This window comes from Rosa rugosa, chromosome 3 (assembly GCF_958449725.1).
Source record: "Rosa rugosa chromosome 3, drRosRugo1.1, whole genome shotgun sequence".
NCBI lineage: Eukaryota > Viridiplantae > Streptophyta > Magnoliopsida > Rosales > Rosaceae > Rosa > Rosa rugosa.
The window spans coordinates 17,424,651-17,444,587 of NC_084822.1; the positions used below are offsets into that span (position 1 = coordinate 17,424,651).

At 37.7% G+C, this 19,937-nt stretch overlaps 1 protein-coding gene and 1 long non-coding RNA gene across 4 annotated transcripts; both read right to left on the reverse strand.

The window, feature by feature from the left end:
* Positions 1-356: 356 nt before the first annotated feature.
* On the reverse strand, positions 357-6,090 carry LOC133736713 (phosphatidylinositol/phosphatidylcholine transfer protein SFH8-like). 2 transcript variants are annotated; one of them, XM_062164310.1, is made up of 15 exons: positions 5,921-6,090; positions 5,747-5,825; positions 5,024-5,327; positions 4,655-4,754; positions 4,300-4,566; positions 4,126-4,203; positions 3,893-3,994; positions 3,732-3,781; positions 3,421-3,520; positions 3,175-3,273; positions 2,959-3,072; positions 2,221-2,353; positions 1,354-1,751; positions 893-967; positions 357-756 (listed from the first exon to the last, which is right to left on the reverse strand). In XM_062164310.1, the coding sequence occupies exons 2-15, from the start codon at positions 5,778-5,780 to the stop codon at positions 736-738; spliced, it is 1,875 nt and encodes a 624-aa protein (XP_062020294.1). In that variant the 5' UTR covers positions 5,781-5,825; positions 5,921-6,090; the 3' UTR covers positions 357-735. The 2 variants fall into 2 exon arrangements, with proteins under 2 accessions (XP_062020294.1, XP_062020293.1); XM_062164309.1 differs by having other exon boundaries at positions 2,959-3,075.
* Positions 6,091-15,811: 9,721 nt separating this feature from the next.
* Positions 15,812-17,723, reverse strand: LOC133739586 (uncharacterized). Of its 2 annotated transcripts, none has more exons than XR_009860689.1 (2): positions 16,936-17,723; positions 15,812-16,780 (listed from the first exon to the last, which is right to left on the reverse strand). It is a non-coding gene; the product is annotated as an uncharacterized LOC133739586 (long non-coding RNA). The 2 variants fall into 2 exon arrangements; XR_009860688.1 differs by having other exon boundaries at positions 15,812-16,854.
* Positions 17,724-19,937: the final 2,214 nt, after the last annotated feature.

The following is a 19,937-nucleotide window of genomic DNA, read 5'->3' on the forward strand; positions in this document are numbered from 1 at the left end:
TATAGGGTGACAATAACCGCACCCTATTTTTAATGTCTTATTTTATTTTTACTAAACAAAAATTTGAATATCAGAAATATTATGATCACTGGTTAAATACCGAAATATGTTAGATTTTTACACCATGAAAATCATTGAGAAAACAAAACAAATCTGCATCGCTTTGTTTTGTTTTGTTTTTATGGTCATAATCCAAGGCAATTTTACTTGACTTTCAGGAAATAGAGACAGTAATTCCATAACATTGTAATGGTTTATTGGCTGCCTAGAAAATTAGAATGAATTATTTGATTTAAAGCTGGTCAGGTCAGCATTTTTGGGTATTGTTCTTCCTTTGAAATAGCACACGCAGCCAGAAAATCCAATTTGGTTTTCTCAGATAATTCAATAATTTCTATGCTCATAATGAACATTTCAATATTTTTCTAGAGCATCCGACTCATAATGACGATCAGAGCTCCCATTACTGTTTTCAGCATAACCTTCCCCGTGTGTAAGTTTATAAGTAAAAAACCAAACTGCACAAAAATCATCCTTTACGATAAAACTAAAACGGACATCTCCGAATGTGTTCTCAATAGACACGGGCATCATTTCAGATGGTATATCTACTACAGGATCGAAGGTTGGTTTGTCAACTGTCAAGTCAAATACTCGTATTGGGATCACATGTTTGAGAAACAGCTTTAGGCCTCGCAGATTCTCTTTTGTAGTCTCTCTTCCTCAGCAACACTTCTACCAGCAAAACTTCTTTTTCTGATGACAAACAGCCAAAAAATGCCTCAAACTCATGAACCACGTATAATGACTTAATTCACTAATTGTAATGATAATGATAAATGATTTTAAAATAATAACATATAAATCTACATAGACTTCGCAGTCAACCTACCCGGAATTTGGCTTCTTCTTGCCTGTCTATATAAGCCAGCAACTCTTCTTGCCTCATTAAAGCTTCATGGAGAGCCTGCTCCCAAGGAAACAGACCATCAGCATATGTATCATTTTAATAGTCCAGTGATGCAACCAAGAAACATTCACCCTTGTTGTTCACACCTTAGAATATCCACAATGAGACACCAAACACATGTGGCCAGCTCAAGTAGCAAACTAATGCTTGCCAAATGGCAAAATGCAGACTTTTTTTTTTTTTTCCAAAGAAACACAAAGGACTGACTAGCCAAAGCAATTTAGTATCAGTTAATTGCCATTCCTATGTCTAGTATATTTTTTGATTCCTTCAATCAACCTAGTTTTACAGATTTTCACATCCAGATAAGGAAAATGTTCGATATCCATTGACTTTCACAGTGTTACCACACTATTACCATTAATAAAATAAAGCATCCATACCTTTTTAGTAGCAATTAATTCTGCTTCCAAGGCATCCACACGACAAACAGCAGCATTCAGCAATTCCTCCTTCTCATAAGGCATCTCAGATGGTTTAGATTGGAGCGTATCAACCTTCTCCTCAAGCTCAGCCAGTTTCTTCAGTACAGTGGGAAGAATATCTACCCTTTGCAGTTTTGGTGAAGGAGGACTGCACTCTTCCTTGTTTGTTGCATCAAAAGTTGGTTCAGTAACATTTTGTTCTTTATTAGCCAATGTGTCAGGATGCTTCCCACATACGTGGGAAGCAACTGAGCGTAAGAGTGTGAGAAAAGTCAGGAAGAAGGCCATAACCGCTACCAAAATCCGAGCTCGAATTCCTTCTGGATCTTTTGGGATGTTAGGTACTGGAAGTGTTCCTGAATTGAAAATATGATCAATTTTCTTGGTTTGTATAGTGTCAACTGTCAAGTACCCACAAAGTTTAAAAGAAAGAGGAAAGAGAAACAACAAGATTAAAGCAATTCAATCAAATACGGACATATAAGAATCAGAGGGCATTTACTTGCAACTATACAACCATACAAGCTAAATAACAAGGAGAAGGCGCATCAGTGGAAGCTAGTTACGTTACAAAAAAACTCCGATTTCTAAGACGGATATGTGCAGTAAAAGAATATTCTTAGTAGCTGGAAAAGATTAGGTTTCATTCACCTGAGAGTGAGTTTCAATTATTAAATGAACTAGGCTACACTAACTAATTAAGAGTTTTTTTTCCGTTCTTTCATATTTTCCCTTTAACTTTGTACTAGTTCTTAGCATATCGCAAATATAATTAAATTCAAAAATGTTATTACAGGCAGTAAATACTAGGTTAGACTTACTGACCTTTGGGAGAATGAGATTTCTGCAGGGAAGCTTGCTTTTTCCAACCAGCATCAACAGCTTTGTCAACCATAGGAACATATTCATCATAACCTGAGAAGCTTCCTGCACAGCTTGCCTTGCCTACGACCTTAGCCTGCAAGTCATTTATAGCACATCAGAATGGGCATAAACTGTTGTTAAATGTGCACAACCATCAATACAGACAGTATCAAGTTTCCAGTATACAACTTGATACTTCAATATCTTAACTGCCCCGTTTATTAAAGAGCCCTTAATTCGCTATTAGTTCAAGCAAAATAACCAAAGATCACACTTATCCCTGGCATAAAATATATTGCCACCAATCCAAATATTCCCCTCAAAACCCAGTAATGTTTTCCCATTCCTCACCACAACTGCATGTATAGAAGAGAAGAAAAGGGCAGTAAAATATCTTTTACAAGGACATTGACTCGCCTCTACTGTCAGAATCTCATCCTGACCTATAACCTTTTCTCAACTATATATTTCTTTTAATCAAATTGACCACAGTAATTCTCCAGGGAAAAAGGCAAAATTTGTCATCTTCCTAAGCAATCCATTTTCCTCTTTTTCCCTTTTCATGTAGAACTCTCAAAGAGACGAACCAAATTACTAGTAGTACACATAGTTTCTTCTTTCCTTTGATTGGTCAAAATAAGTCTTTGACTGTCAATAACATAAATGCACATATTAAGCCTACTAAAAGGTTAAACCTACCTCTTCTCGAACAGGAGTCAATCGAAGATGTGAATAACTCTTCAAAGCTTTCGGGGATGCAATATCCTCCGCTTCAGATCCCGACTCAGCAGTCGATGTATCGCTACCCTTTACCTGCTTCAGTACATAACCCCCAAAAAAAAAAAGTAAAACTTATGATACAAACACAATCTCAGTTTTTAATGTGTAAATTAATGAAAGCTATAAAAGTTATACCATTGGGTAGTGTGGCTTAGCATAAGCAAGAAATTTCCCCTCACTGTTTAGAACTTTAACAACCTGCCTTGCACGCCGTGCTTCACCACTAAGAACCATCTGCAATATACAGCAAACACAACCCATATGAATAACAAATAATGTAACTTCACTATATATTCTAACAAATAACATCCAAGATTAAGAACCCATAAAAAAATTTTAAAAAAAATAATAATAATAATAATCTGGAGGGCGAGATACAACCTTCAAGATGTCAGGGTTTTTCCAGGGCCCCTTATCAGAGCGAAGGCAACCTCCCTGATCTGCACAGGTACAGCTTCCACCCAGAAATTCTGGCAACTCACTGCAAATTTTGAAGAAATTTCAATAAAATTTAAGCCAAGTACGGTTATAGATTGCAAAATAGCAAGCATATTGACCATCAGAGAAATTCAAAAAAAAATTGTATATGAACAATAGTGTAAAGAGCATTGTAACCAACGTGTCTCTGTACACGTGCATAAACAAAGCACAAAATATCATCATGTACCACAAATACACTGCTTCCATCTCACCTGGCATCAATTATCTCAAGCAATTTGCTTTGGTATTTGTTTCCAAGAACCTGCATTGTTGTATGAAAAGGAAAAAGAACTGTAAATAACTTGACATTGCAATTAACCTAAAGTCTGAATTCTGATAGCTCCAGTACAAGGAGGAAATAAATTGTACATACATGAATCTTTGATGTTGTTTTAGGATCAAGAAAAGTCTTCACAGTGTTCCACAGAAGCCTAAACCCAGGACCAGCATTAATGATGAACATTTGACAGAGGGTCTGTGCCAATTAAGAACAGATAAAAGGTTCAGGTAACATTTACTTTCTAATCCATATAAAAAGTATATATTAATTTCTAATCCATCTAAGAAGCCATGACATGATGTCCAAAGAAAACTAAGATTCTATACCTCAGGATAGTTATCACCATCCACCTTCTGCAACCGCATAATTAGTTCTCGTGCAGACTTTGTAAAGTTCTTGAAGCCCTTAAAAGAATTAAAACAAACAGAATAATTAGATGTTGCTGGTTGCAGCGAATAAGCACAGCAATTCATAGTAATGGTCGATTACAGGATACATACCACGCCTTGAACATCTAAGATTGTAGTGCTTGAATCTATGTGCCTCTTTGCAGCAATAGTACAAGCTGGAAACTTTATTGCAAAGCTTTTCTCAAACTCCTGCACATGGTATTTCACATAGCGATCCATAGTGGTAACTTGCATTAGTTTGTTGGGATCTACTTTCCCTAACCTTTCAATATAAACTGGTCTTCCCTCCTTATCCACACCATGATGCCCATGAGGATAATAGTTAAGAACATCATCCAATTCTTTGAACTCAAAATCCTGAAAGAAGAATTAACATGGTAAATGAAAAGTGGAAACACAGTAATCAGGCAATGAATAACCAAACAAACAGTTCAGATGCCGCTACCTCCATAATAGTGTCGGAACCGAACTCCTTTCTCCATTGAAGCATATCAGCCCACATATGCTTTGCTTTTTCAAGATCGAATTTCCTTGCTTTCAAGAACCTGAGAGTAATTACTTGTTAGAAAAATTATATCTATTCGGGGTAAATCATGTTAATACAAGCACACTTCATGATACTAAAGGTAAGACAGTAAGAACCATATTCAAGATGTAGCGACACACAAGCACAATTTAATATCAGATCCAAAGCAGCATGAGTGTATCAGTCAAGAGCACAGTTTCCCAAGTCAAATGTAATATTCTATCCTATTATGTAAAACTTCAGTATGTGTATGCATGAACATTAATCCAAAGTAAAAAAGCTGAGTACCTCAACATCATATGATAGTCATCGTGTCTGTCCGGCAGCAATTCATCCAAAATTAGTGATTGTCGAAATGCATCAACAGCCTGTAGCTCTTCAACATCGCGAACATCTTCAATAGAAACAGAGCTGACTCTGCCATCACTTTTTCTTCTACTACCCTTTTTCTTGAGAGAATGCTTAAATTTAGTAGACGCATTTATGGCCTTCTTCTTCAGAGTCCCGATTCTAGTCCTCCGCTCATCCTCGGAGTTCTCAAAATCAGACTTCCTTTCTCTTCTCTCATCACTACCATAAAACCCTTCAAAACCTGTGGCACAGGAACAAAAGAATCGAAATTTACCAATAAGCTAGGTATCCATAAACATGACCATTTGCATTTACAACCAAAAAAATAAAACATAAAAAAACACTCTGAAAATTCAATTTTCCTTGCAGAACTTCAAAATTGACCAAATTAGTCAAAAAAAAAAAATCAATAATTAGAAAACACATTTCTCTATCACGGTTGGCTTTGGTGACCAACAAATGTAAGAAGAAGAAAAATATAACAGAAGAACATCAATTCGCTCAAAACAAATTCTTCAGAAAAAGAAAAAGACTCGATCTTTCGTCGGAATTTTCTCAGCAACCAAAGTAGAAATTCCAGATTCAGCTAAATTTCAACAAAAAAAAAAAAAAAAACCCTAACCCCCGAACCGACAGAGAGAGAAGAAGAAGAAGACTCACATGGCCTAGCGAACCGATCGAGTGGGCCCGACATTATAGTAATTCCGGCAAATCACACGCATCAACGGAGCAATGCAGCCTGAGAAAACCCCAGCATTCTCATTAGAAACCCTTACAAATCTCGCCCCTAAATCAAAATCAAAATCAAAAACAGAACGTTAAAAATTGCTGAACCTTTCACGGTTTTGGGGTTCGTCGGAAAGCCAGACGGTGGTGAATAATGCTGGATCTGTAGCTGGGAGAGAATCGCCGAAGCTTCTTTGTTTTCCCAAATAATATAATAAATATAAATAAATAAACAAAAATCGCAGGTAGGAGACGGCGACTTAGAGAGAGAGAGAGAGAGTGAAATACTATTTCATTTCTCCTACTTATACTTAGACTCGGACTCACAAGCTAGATGAGGGCCCCGCTGATCAAGCCATTGACACGTGGCAGACAGGAGCGGAGAATGTGCCGGCAGTAGGTGTGCAGTAAATTCCAGATTGGTTTAATTCTGCCGCTGATTGTGTAATGATTTGGTCTAGGTTCCAATTTATGGCGTTTTTACCGTTTTCTCTCTTTGACTTTTTTTTTTTTTTTTTTAAATTTGGTTTATATTCGTTTTTTTAATTTGTAGGGATAATTGGGTTGATGATTATTAATGTGTTAATTGGGAAAGATTAAGACTGTTGTCGGTAGCCGATTATACGTGGGACATGCTCTCCCTTGTCGTTTCTGCTATGTAAAAATGTGTATTTACTTTTTACCGTCCATGCGGAGACTGTTACCTCAGATGGTATGAGACTAAGGGTGAAGTAAAAGCCCAAATTGTAGGATATGCGTGATCGTTAATTACGCCTGATTTATGGGTTTTTGTTTGAGTACAAATTAATTAGCCAAGTCATATCACACATTCACACCTTTTCTTTTTTTTTTCTTTTTTTGATACCCAAATGCTAAAGTAAAGTAGTATTCACCTAAATCACACCTTAATTCAAGAAATGTGGTGAGAGATTTTAGTTTGTGAGATTTGATATATGCTCTTGGCTTAAATATTTGATGTGGAATGAGTGGTATTATCTTACATACAACTATGTTTCACTTTTTCTTATCTGCTCTACTATTGCTCTATTGGTGTCGGATTCTTCAATGATAACGGAGATGATCATTATCCAAAAAGAATAGATAATACCTTAAAATGTTGGTGTGCAGTAAATTCCAGACTGGTTTAACTCTGCCGGGGATTGCGTAATGATTTGGTCTAGGTTCCAATTTATGGCGTTTTTACCGTTTTCTCTTTTACTTTTTGTTTTTTATTTTTTTTTTGTTTATATTAAAAATTTGTAGGGATAATTGGGCTGATGATTATTAATGTGTTAATTGGGAAAGAATAAGACCGTTGTCGGTAGCCTATTATATGTGGGACATGCTCTCCCTTGTTGTTTCTGCTATGTGAAAATGTGTATTTACTTTTTACCGTCCATGCGGAGACTGTTACCTCAGATGGTATGAGACTAAGGGTGGAGTAAAAGCCCGAATTGTAGGATATGCGTGGTCGTTAATTACGTCTGATCTAGGGGTTTTGGTTTGATTACGAATTAATTAGCCCAGTCATATCACACCTTTTCTTTTTTTTTCTTTTTTTTTTATACTCAAAAGCTAAAGTAAAATAGTATTCACCTAAATCACACCTTAATTCAAGAAATGTGGTGCGATTAAGCCATTGACACGTGGCAGACAGGAGCGGGGAATGTGCCGGCAGTAGGTGTGCAGTAAATTCCAGACTGGTTTAATTCTGCCGGTGATTGCGTAATGATTTGGTCTAGGTTCCAATTTATGGAGTTTTTACCGTTTTCTCTCTTCGACTTTTTTTTTTCTTTTAAAAAAAATTTGGTTTATATTCGTTTTTTTAATTTGTAGGGATAATTGGGTTGATGATTATTAATGTGTTAATTGGGAAAGATTAAGACCGTTGTCTGTAGCCGATTATACGTGGGACATGCTCTACCTTGTCGTTTCTGCTATATGAAAATGTGTATTTACTTTTTACCGTCCATGCGAAGACTGTTACCTCAGATGGTATGAGACTAAGGGTGGAGTAAAACCCAAAATTATAGGATATGCGTGGTCGTTAATTACGCCTGATCTAGGGGTTTTGGTTTGATTACGAATTAATTAGCCAAGTCATATCACACCTTTTCTTTTTTTCTTTTTTTTTGATACCCAAATGCTAAATTAAAGTAGTATTCACCTAAATCACACCTTAATTCAAGAAATGTGGTGCGAGATTTTAGTTTGTGAGATTTGATATAGGCTCTTGGCTTAAATATTTGATGTGGAATGAGTGGTATTTAGGGTATTTGATGTGGAATGAGTGGTATTATCTTACATAGAACTATGTTTCACTTTTTCTTATCTGCTCTACTATTGCTCTATTGGTGTCGGATTCTTCAATGATAACTGAGATGATCATTATCCAAAAAGAATAGATAATACCTTAAAATGTTGGTGTGTAGTAAATTCCAGACTGGTTTAACTCTGCCGGGGATTGCGTAGCTCTAGGTTCCAATTTATGGCGTTTTTACCGTTTTCTCTCTTTGACTTTTTGTTTTTTTTGTTTTTTTTTTTGGTTTATATTAAAAATTTGTAGGGATAATTGGGTTGATGATTATTAATGTGTTAATTGGGAAAGAATAAGACCGTTTTCGGTAGCCGATTATACGTGGGACATGCTCTCCCTTGTCGTTTCTGCTATGTGAAAATGTGTATTTACTTTTTACCGTTCATGCGGAGACTGTTACCTCAAATGGTATGAGACTAAGGGTGGAGTAAAAGGCCGAATTGTAGGATATGCATGGTCGTTAATTACGCCTGATCTAGGGGTTTTGGTTTGATTACGAATTAATTAGTCAAGTCATATCACACCTTTTCTTTTTTTTTTCTTTTTTTGATACCCAAATGCTAAGGTAAAGTAGTATTCACCTAAATCACACCTTAATTCAAGAAATGTGGTGAGAGATTTTAGTTTGTGAGATTTGATATAGGCTCTTGGCTTAAATATTTGATGTGGAATGAGTGGTATTATCTTACATACAACTATGTTTCACTTTTTCTTATCTGCTCTACTATTGCTCTATTGGTGTCGGATTCTTCAATGATAACTGAGATGATCATTATCCAAAAAGAATAGATAATATCTTAAAATGTTGGCGTGCAGTAAATTCCAGACCGGTTTAACTCTGCCGGGGATTGGGTAATGATTTGGTCTAGGTTCCAATTTATGGCGTTTTTACCGTTTTCTCTCTTTGACTTTTTTTTTTTTTGTTTTTTTGGTTTTTATTAAAAATTTGTAGGGATAATTGGGTTGATGATTATTAATGTGTTAATTGGGAAAGAATAAGACTGTTGTCGGTAGCCGATTATACGTGAGATCGACATGCTCTCCCTTGTCATTTCTGCTATGTGAAAATGTGTATTTACTTTTTACCGTCCATGCGGAGACTGTTACCTCAGATGGTATGAGACTAAGGGTGGAGTAAAAGCCCGAATTGTAGGATATGCGTGGTCGTTAATTACGTCTGATCTAGGGGTTTTGGTTTGATTACGAATTAATTAGCCAAGTCATATCACACCTTTTCTTTTTTTTTTCTTTTTTTGATACCCAAATGCTAAAGTAAAGTAGTATTCACCTAAATCACACCTTAATTCAAGAAATGTGGTGCGATTAAGCCATTGACACGTGGCAGACAGGAGCCCCGCTGATTAAGCCATTGACACGTGGCAGACAGGAGCGGGGAATGTGCCGGCAGTAGGTGTGCAGTAAATTCCAGACTGGTTTAATTCTGCCGGTGATTGCGTAATGATTTGGTCTAGGTTCCAATTTATGGAGTTTTTACCGTTTTCTCTCTTCGACTTTTTTTTTTCTTTTAAAAAAAATTTGGTTTATATTCGTTTTTTTAATTTGTAGGGATAATTGGGTTGATGATTATTAATGTGTTAATTGGGAAAGATTAAGACTGTTGTCTGTAGCCGATTATACGTGGGACATGCTCTACCTTGTCGTTTCTGCTATATGAAAATGTGTATTTACTTTTTACCGTCCATGCGAAGACTGTTACCTCAGATGGTATGAGACTAAGGGTGGAGTAAAACCCAAAATTATAGGATATGCGTGGTCGTTAATTACGCCTGATCTAGGGGTTTTGGTTTGATTACGAATTAATTAGCCAAGTCATATCACACCTTTTTTTTTTTTTTTCTTTTTTTGATACCCAAATGCTAAAGTAAAGTAGTATTCACCTAAATCACACATTAATTCAAGAAATGTGGTGCGAGATTTTAGTTTGTGAGATTTGATATAGGCTCTTGGCTTAAATATTTGATGTGGAATGAGTGGTATTATCTTACATATAACTATGTTTCACTTTTTCTTATCTGCTCTACTATTGCTCTATTGGTGTCGGATTCTTCAATGATAACTGAGATGATCATTATCCAAAAAGAATAGAAAATTTACGAAAATTAGTGAAGTAGTAAACTAATTAGTTAAGTCAAATCACACATTAATTGTTAAGATAAAAATAATTAAATTTTATCATATTATCCACCACGTGATTTATATCTTATAGCAATTTAGCACAACTCCACAAGTGACTAAAAATGACAGTAGGTGAACATGATTATTGTACAGAGTTGCTCATCTAAGGACAATTTTTAGATTGTATAATGAGTAGGACTATATGTACGTACCATTTGTGGGTATTACCACTAACTTCTTGTCTGTCTATGGCTTTAAATGACAGCGGAATGGTATGTAACGACCTATTATGGCTTGTGATGAATATACTATTCCTTAACTCAAAAAAAAAAGGACAATTTTTAGAAATTAAGATCTGGACTTAAAAAAATCATATATATATATATATGGGTAAAATTCTATTTAGTCCCTGGAGTATGCATTCGTCCTCATTTCAGTCCATGTCTTTCTAATTTAATCCTAAAAGTCCCTAAACTCAAAATTTTCAGTCCAACTGGTCAATTCTCTCCATTTAAGACCCTGATTTTGTAAAGTGACGAGAATGCCCCTATTCTTCCTTCTTTCTCTTTACACCCAAAATCCACCACGACCGAGCTCTCCACCACCACTACCAAGCTCACCATCCAAAAACATCCTTAGATTTGCCCAAAACCCTAAGGTCTTGTTCGGATATGGTGATTTGGGGTTGAGGATTTGGATTCAAATTACCTAAATCCAAATAAATGCTTTTGGTACCCAAAACCAAATCCAAATCAATGTGATTCGCACCAGTTGACATTGGGGTGATTAGCGGAGTTGAAGATGTGGGTGCGCGTGACGGCTGCGATGTTGTCTTCAAAAGAGCCGTGATTCTGGACTCTCGGCGACAGCGAGTCCGTCGAGTTCTGAACTGAAGGATTCTGGACCCTCGGCGACGGAGCCTCGATCTGAAGGATTCTGGACCCTCGGCAATGGAGCCTCGAATTGAAGGATTATGGATTCAGGTAAAATGTGTTGAATTTAGGTGCCTTTTTTTTAGTATTTGAATCACTGAATTCAAATCAAAGACTGAGAGTGGGTGATTGATTGAGAAATTGCATTAGGGGGTTGTTTGACTAAATATTAAAGCTTTGATTTTGGGCAGGTGTTTTGTAATTGATGGTTTATGGATCAGACTCCTCATTTACTCTTTGTTGCTGATGGTGGTGGGTTGTGGGTCATCGGCATTAGTTCTGGGTTCAAGGAGGTTTCAATTTTGTTGCTGGTGAGCTTGGTGGTGGTGGTTTCTCTCTCTATGGTCGACAAACTTCAACAATTGCCGCGGCTCACCACTGTCACTATCATACTCGTCGGCGCACCCACCGACTAGCACCGGTCATCCCACCGCCCTACCATCACCCCTTTCCTCTTCATCTCAGTCTGAGCAATTTCTCAGTACACCCACGACGGCGAAGGAGGAAAAATCTCTTGTATCAATGACTTGGACAAAGGGAGAAAGAAGATAAGAAAAAAGAGAGAGGAAATTTTGGAAGAAACTGAAGCAGGGGCATTCTCGTCACTTTACAAAATCGGGGTCTTACGTGGCGCTGAGTTGGCAAGTAGATAATTGACACGTCAGCCAGCAACCGGAGGAAATGGAGGGAATGGACCAGTTGGACTAAAAATTTTGAGTTTCTGGACTTTTGGGATTAAATTAGAAATGTAGGGACTGAAACGAGGACGAAGGCATACTTCAGGGACTAAACAGTATTTAGTCCTATATATATATAAGACCTTTCTAGTGAGGAATCCATTTTTTTTAGTCATTTTAAGGGATCGCTTATTAGACCCACTTTTCGACATCTCAACTGTTCAGTTTTTAGGACTATATTGAGTAGATCACTTCTGTCAATTTTCAACCAAATTGATAATCACTAAGGCATTCATAACTGGGATTTACAACAGTTTAAGTTGGACAAATTCGGTTTGTTCATTAATTTAATCTAGTTCAATACCCTAACGATCATCAATTTACCTGAAAATTTGCAGAAATGATCTATACATTAGGACCTAAAAACTTAACAGTCGAGATGTGGATATGCGATCGAAAAGTGGGTCTATCAAGGAAATCCTTAGATATTAATATCTAAGGATCTTCTTAACAGAGAAGGACTATCCTTCTAGTGAGGGATCCCTTTTTTTGGCCATTTTAAGGAATCACTCATTAGACCCATTTTTCGATTACATATTCACATTTTAACTGTTCAAATTTTAGGTATATATGAGTAGATCATTTTTGCAAATTTTTAGCCAAATTGATAACCATTAAGGCATTAATCATTAATAATTGCGATTTACATTTATGTTCAGGTTAGACAGATTCGGTTCATCCATTTATTTAATCTAGTTTGATACATTAACGATCATCAATTTGGCTGAAATTTTTTAGAAATGATCGTACAGTAAGACCTAAAAACTGAACAGTAGAGATGTCGAAATAAGATCGATTGATCAAAAAGTGAGTCCCACAAAGGATCCCTTAAAATGGCCAAAAAAGGAATCTCTTAGTGCAAGGGCCCTATATATATATATATATATATATATATACTCTGAAATTTCAGAGCGAGATTAGAGTTTAGGATCACTTTTCGGTCTCATATCCACATCTCGACCGTTCAGTTTTTAGGTAATAATGTATAGATCATCTCTGCAAAATTTCAGCCAAATTGATGATCTATAAGGTATCTAACTCGTTCAAACCAATGGACGAACTAAATCTGTCCAACCTGAACCGTACTAGCTTTAAGACAGTTATCAATGCCTTAACGACCATCAATTTGACTGAAATTTTACAGAGATAATCTATACATTAGTACCTAAAAATTGAACAGTCGAGATGTGGATATGCGACCGAAAAGTGACCCTAAACCCTAACCTCGCTCTGAAATTTCAGAACGAGGCATCGCTCTAAATAGGATCTAGATATATATATATATATAGGCTATGTGTGTGTACACACACACTTAGTAGATAAAGTTCATTACAAAAACATTGATACTCACTTAATCTTAACAAAATAGCCATCATTTTCCTACCTAATGTAGAGGTGTATTTAAACTCCCTTAAGCTTCCATTGTCATGGTTGCACAAGTTGCCATTGCTACGTAGAGAGAAAAATAACCAATGAATGATCGTTGCAAACTTCAATAATAGACGTCATGAGGAGTATAATTTCAAAGTCACCAAGATAATAAGCACTCCACACGTCGGGAGAGATTAAATGATAGAGACAACAATTAATTATCTCTGATAACTAAAGCGACGCTACACTGTTTAACATAGAAAAATGTATTATGGAAAGACAAAAACACATCATTAGAAGAACCAATATGTGCAGTCCTATCAGTATTATCGTGTCACATTAATTCCTGTTGCATTGTTATATTTTTCACTCATTTTATTTGATGATAATCAGGGATCAGAAACAAATTCAAAAAAAAAAAAAAAAAAAAATCCAAGAAGAACCAAAATCCAAAAATCATGTTAGGGGAGATGTGACAAAAAGTTGCCAAATAGTAAGTAAAGTTAGCCAAGTGGATCCCAAGGTTTCTAGCTCTACGTACCTTCTTCATCGTTCTCCCATTCTATTGTCTTTTGTGCTTTGAATCTCTTTTAGGCAGCCACAAAAGTTGCCTCTAGAAGGACAATTGTAATGACGGATGGCTCTAGAACCTCCCATTGTCTTCACAATCTTGGTACTACGAGAAAAATCCAGGTTCACCTTCACCATATGTATCTTGAGTTTTACTAATGAAAAATAGTATTCGGTTCATAAAATAAATAATTGAGCGAGAATATATTATTACTTTAAAAATGTTAATTTAAGGAAGTTACCACATAGCTGGAGCAGTGGGGCACGAAAGAGAGTAGAGTCCCTTTTTCTTTTTTTTTCTTTTTTTTAAGGAGAAAAGAGTAGAGTTACTGTATATGTAAACCTTTGACTATCTATGTAAATATTTTGTAATAAAAAGTAAAGATGTTTTTTCTTTTTAATCCTCAACTTACACATCCCTGATGTCAGTGATCGAGATTTGCACAAATGACTTGTACTTGTAGTGCCAATTAGGCCAGGTAACTCATTAACTATGGTTTCATGCAAGGTCTTTATACATACATGATCTAACATCAAGCCGGATACAGAGAATTTCAAACCCAAATTCAAAGTCTACTTCATGTAATTATAGTTACATTTTTTTTTTTTTGAGGTAAAGAGTTCATAAATTAATATGACCCTTGATCATGGCCAAAGAATAGTACAAGATAGACTACTCTAAATAGACAATATAAGATCCGAGTAGTCTATGCTAACAAAATCAACTCGCCTCGTAGGCAATATATTATATCTAACCCTACTACGCCAAGCACACCGTTGTGATACGATAGAGCAAGATACTTCTACAAGACTTCTAGAGAAGCTTCTACTAGCATAGACTAAAATCTAACAAAACAACTAGACAACTACGAGCTCCTTCCCTATGGAACCTCAAAAGTGTAATGACGCCCCGGAAGACCAGTAATAGTTCTAACTGCAAAGGTTCAAAACAAGGGCCCAAAGCCTAAGATCATTAGCCCAAGACCAGTAGCCAAACCCTAGTTGCAGCATAGGCCCAAAGAGAAGCCCAACACTCCACTACACTCTTGGATTCCCTATGAGCAATGGGCACTCCAAATGCTAAGGGCACCCAGCTCCATGGGAACCAACCACTGACGGCAAAATCCCGGTCAATAGTCGCTGCCTCTTTCCTCAGCTAGCTAGCTCGGTGAGCCACAGCAGCGCCACATCGCTAATCAAGCCTCATCAACTCCACCCACAGCATTGATGGCTCCACCCAAGAATCACGACACCATCGAGAATCATGTAATTCACCGCAAACTAGATGTCCAGCAATCGCCGCGAAACTCCTCCAGTCCGGTAAACGCCCCGGTTCCACAACGATCTCGCCATCAGTGCATCGCCCACCAGCCCACACCACGTCTCCACCACAGCTAGAAAGGATTCCACCAACTTTAGTCATTCTACTCCAATCCAAAACTCCAGGAGGCCACATCGGAAAAACCGTCCCACCATCATAAGTTCAATAGGTCAGACACTCACCAAGAGAAACAAAAGGCGCACACAGAAGCAGGAGTGCATCACGGGATCAGATTCAGAACCAATGTCGAGCAAAAAAACAAAACCAAGAACAGGGAAAGAAACCCAAAGCTAGGGTGAGCCTGGCACTCCATACGAGGGCGGCGAAAACAGCCGTCATCATGCTCGACGCCTTTTATCGGCACTGCTAGGGTTCCAAGCGAGAGAAGCTGTAGAGCTCTAGTCATATTTTTTTTTGTTTCGAATCGATTTTTTTTTTAATGTAATTAATGTTATATGTAAAAGAACAAATAAATAAATTATTGAACTTGGCTAAGTGATACAATCCTGGTAAGTGATGAACTGATGATAAGCAATCCACAACATATGCGGATCTCCCAACTGGTAAAAGACATGGACACCCTCTTGAAGCAAAAACAAAGTAAAGTATGAAAAAGAAGTTAAAAATCTAGAGTTTTTTTATTTTTATAGTCAAACATCATAGGGGTACACATAGGATTTGAGTTCTCATTTTTTTTTTTTTTTTATTCTACCTTGGCCTATGAACTTTGTACATTAAGTAGATTACTAGCCTCTTAACATGTGCTCTACGCATGTCAATTTGCTTTTTTTTTTTCCTTAAAAAACAAAATTGTAAATCATGTATACGAACTCAATCCTATATTTGAGGAAGAATTAATTTCAGTTTATCCCCCTGAGGTTTGGGGGTGTCATCATTTCACCCCCTCTATTCTCAATTTTGAATTTTTACCCCCCAAGCTTTCCAATTTCAGTCAGCCCTGTCCAATTTCTCAGATTCCGTCCAAATTGGACGTTAAGTCTGACTATCGGTCCCACTTCAAGGGCTAAAATAGTCATTTCAAGATAGAAAAAAAATTTGAAGGAAAAAAAAACTCATTTCTTCTTCTTCCTTAGATCCTCTTCTTCTTCTTCTCTCTCTCATCTCCGATGGGCAGCCCCAAAGACCCACCTCTGATTCAAGAGAAATTCTTAGGTGGGGGTTTCCCCACCACGTGTCTTTACGGCCCACCAATCAGAAGAGAGGAAATTTTTCATCTTTTCCAAAATTGCCCCTGCTCCCTGAATTGAAATACCCAAAACACCCCCCTGCTGGGGGGTGATTGGCCCGCCCCACCACGTGTCCGTGCGGGTGCCCTACGCAAGATTCTCTCCTGATTCAAACTATGACGTCAGCTGCTTCGTCACCTTCAACCGTCATGGCTCCTCCGTTCATCCCACCAGCGATTGCGTTCTCGTCTTCGGTTCGGATCCGTCCCTCTCCATCAAAAATAAAGTACTCGATCTGGAGCTAAATCCTCAACATCCACCACCTGAATGGAGGTATCAATTTCCAAACCCAACCCACCTCCAAAAATCCACAAAAACCTGCTTGAAACTCCTCAAACTGCACCACCAGATCACAATTCAATCACTACAAACCAAAGCAGAGCGAAACCTCCCTCTGAAAAAAGGAACAACCTAGAACCCAAAAAAAAAAGCCACTGAAAAACTCAAAAACAAGTGAAAATACAAACTGGGTATCTGAGATTTTGGTCTTACCCATCCAATTAAAGCTAAAGATGATGGCTTTGGCTTCTCTCTTCAGTCTTGGCGGTGGTCCACCATCTGATCGAAGAGGTTGCGGTAGGTCAGACCCGAAATCGGATCCGTGTAAGTCACTTTGGTGGATGCGAGTAGAGCGTAGTCCAAATCGATGTTGATTGGATCGGAGGCGGAGTCTTGAGTTTGGGCTGGGGCTTCGAACCTGGGTTTGCTCTCCCATGGGTGAGAAATTGAATGGCGGATCAACTGAAAATGTTGGTCGAGTTTTGGTGGCGTTGAAGGCAACGGCGGAGAAGTGGTGGGCCCTCTGCATCATGTAGTCTAGAAACACTTGCAGCAAGACCGGGTCGTACTAAATCGTGGCTGTCGCAGGCGCGGTGGTGGTAAGAGGAGCAGGGAGCGCGACAGTGACAATGGGAAGAGCTGTGGCTATGGCGATGGGGAGGGAATCAGAGGTGGAGGAAAGAGAAGGGGAGTCGTCGACGTCATCCTTGTCAACGACTTCATCTTCTTCCTCGTCGTCTTGGGGAGGACGAGAGGTCGCCTTTGGGGAGAACGGCGTCATCTTGGTCGGGGGCCATGGTGGTGGTGAGGCAGTGAGAGAGAGAGAATAGAGGAGGAAATGGTTAGGGGAGTGATCATCTCCGAGAGAGAGAGAGGTCGAATTTGGTTGTTTTTATTTTTTTAATCTTGAATTTACCCTTTTAGCCCTTAAGTGGGCCCCAAGATCTGAGATAAAGTCCAAGGAATATGAGAAATTGGACATGACTAACTGAAATTGAAAAGCTTAGGGGTTAAAAATTCAAAATTGATAATACAGGAGGTGAAATGATGACACCCCCAAACCTCAAGGGGGTAAACTGAAATTAATCATTTAAGGAAATTTCTCTTTTTTTTTTGTTGGAGATGTTGTAATTTTTTATAATTTTTATCAATTAATTTCCTTTTTTATCTCGATTAATTTGCATGCATAAATGTATTTTGTATTTTTTTTTGTTAGTAATGTTTTGTAGAATTTTTTTTTTCTTTTACCATTGCAGTTATAAAATTAGTTACAAATTTGCTATGGCACTTTTTTTTTTTTGATAATGCTATCCCACTCCCTGACTCTCACCTCCCACGTTAGGTTTTTTTTTTTTTTTCAATATTTTCAATTACCAACATATCTTTTATATGTTAGATAACATATCCTTTATATGTTAGATTATATATTAGGGGTTTTGCCCACTTTACCCAATTTGAGCCTAAAAATTGCTCACTTACTCCACTAAGAAGTTTTTAATCTCATTTACCCAATTTAAACATCAATGACAGTTTTGCCCTCATTTTAATTAACAAACTACACTCCTCCGAGACTCTCTCTCTCTCTCTCTCTCTCCATGTCTGCAGATCTGGATCGAAAATTTTCGGTCGTCCAAAGAACGTGAGGGATAACAACGGGTTCGGGTTTGAATTCGGGTTCGGTTTGTCCGAATTGAGGGAGAGCCGAGATTGGTCGGCGACGAGCGTTTTTCTGGTGCTTGCTACTTTTCTTACTCGGTCTGGTTCCGTTCGGCCACGTCGACGACGACGACGCTGAGATTCAGAGCCACGGCTTCAATTTCGACAGCAAGCTGCTGCACATCAATGTCCAGTTCGACAGCGGTGGCGGAGATCAAGTTGTGAAGCGCAGAGAGGATCTCGTCTTGGACATAAGCCACGTCGTGCCTGTGACGGAGAAATATGATGATGATAACGTGGCCGCGGAGATGATTGGATATTAACGACTTGGAATAATATGATAAATATGGTGAGGAAAGTGAAACTGTAAGATTGGATATTAACGACGACGCTGCTCGAATGAATTAGCTTTTGCTGTTGGGCTATTCTTTCAAGCATCAACTTAGCATTTTTCATTGTGGGTTGAGGTGAGAGGTGGTGACATGAAGTTTAATGGTCAGAGACATGTTTTTGGGGAATTGGATTTTTGCTGGAAGTGTTTTTTTGGAATTGGTCCACATATATATATGAGGATAAGATTTCGTGTATTGTAATGGAAGACTTGTGTGGTGATTTCTCCTCTCTCCTCTCTCCCCTAATAATCATATTATTGCAAAGAGTTTTGCAATAATATGATTATTAGGGGGCAATAATATGTTTATTGGTGGGCAATAATATGATTATTGAGAGTCAATAATATGATTATTGGTAGGCAATAATATGTTTATTGGTGGGCAATAAAATATTTATTGGGGGGCAATAATATGATTATTGGGTATTATTAGGGGGGCAATAAAATCGGACGCCGGAGTCCGGCGAGGTCTCCGATGACTTCTCTCTCTAAGTGACAAAGAAGGAGAGGGCAAAATTGTCCTAAAAATAAAAAACAATAAAAAAACACTTAATTGGGTATTAGGGTAAAATATATATAAACTATTGGGTAAGTGGGCAATCTCATAAGATGTGTGGGTAAATGGGGTTAGTGTAGCTCAAAATTGGGTAAATGAATATTTTCCCTATATATTATAGAGTTTTAATGAACCATGGGTAAAATAGGTAGTTCAAAAATTTAACTATTCTCCCTGAGATTTGGTTTATAAGATGAATCATTTTTATCTCGGTATGCAGAATAATAATAATTTGTTTAAGTAAATCTAAATTGTGTCTGGCCCAAACTCTAGGTTACTTGACCTAGTGGTAATAGAGTTTTAATTAGAGATAATCTCGGAGAATATCTTAGAGATATTCATTCATTGTATGATTACATTTCCTTGTACAATTCAGATTCTATGCATTGTAATCATCTATATAAAGAGGCCCCTATTATCAGTGAGAACACACAGCAATTCTCTCTCAAATATAGTTTCCCTAAAACACGTTATCAGCACGAAGCCCTAACCCTGAAACCCTAAATTTGTAACATTCAAATCCCAGAAACCTCCGCCGCCCATCTTGAAGCCCTCAACCCCAGGAATCCAAAACAGGTGGCGCCACCCCCGGAACCGGCCAGAAAAGCACCG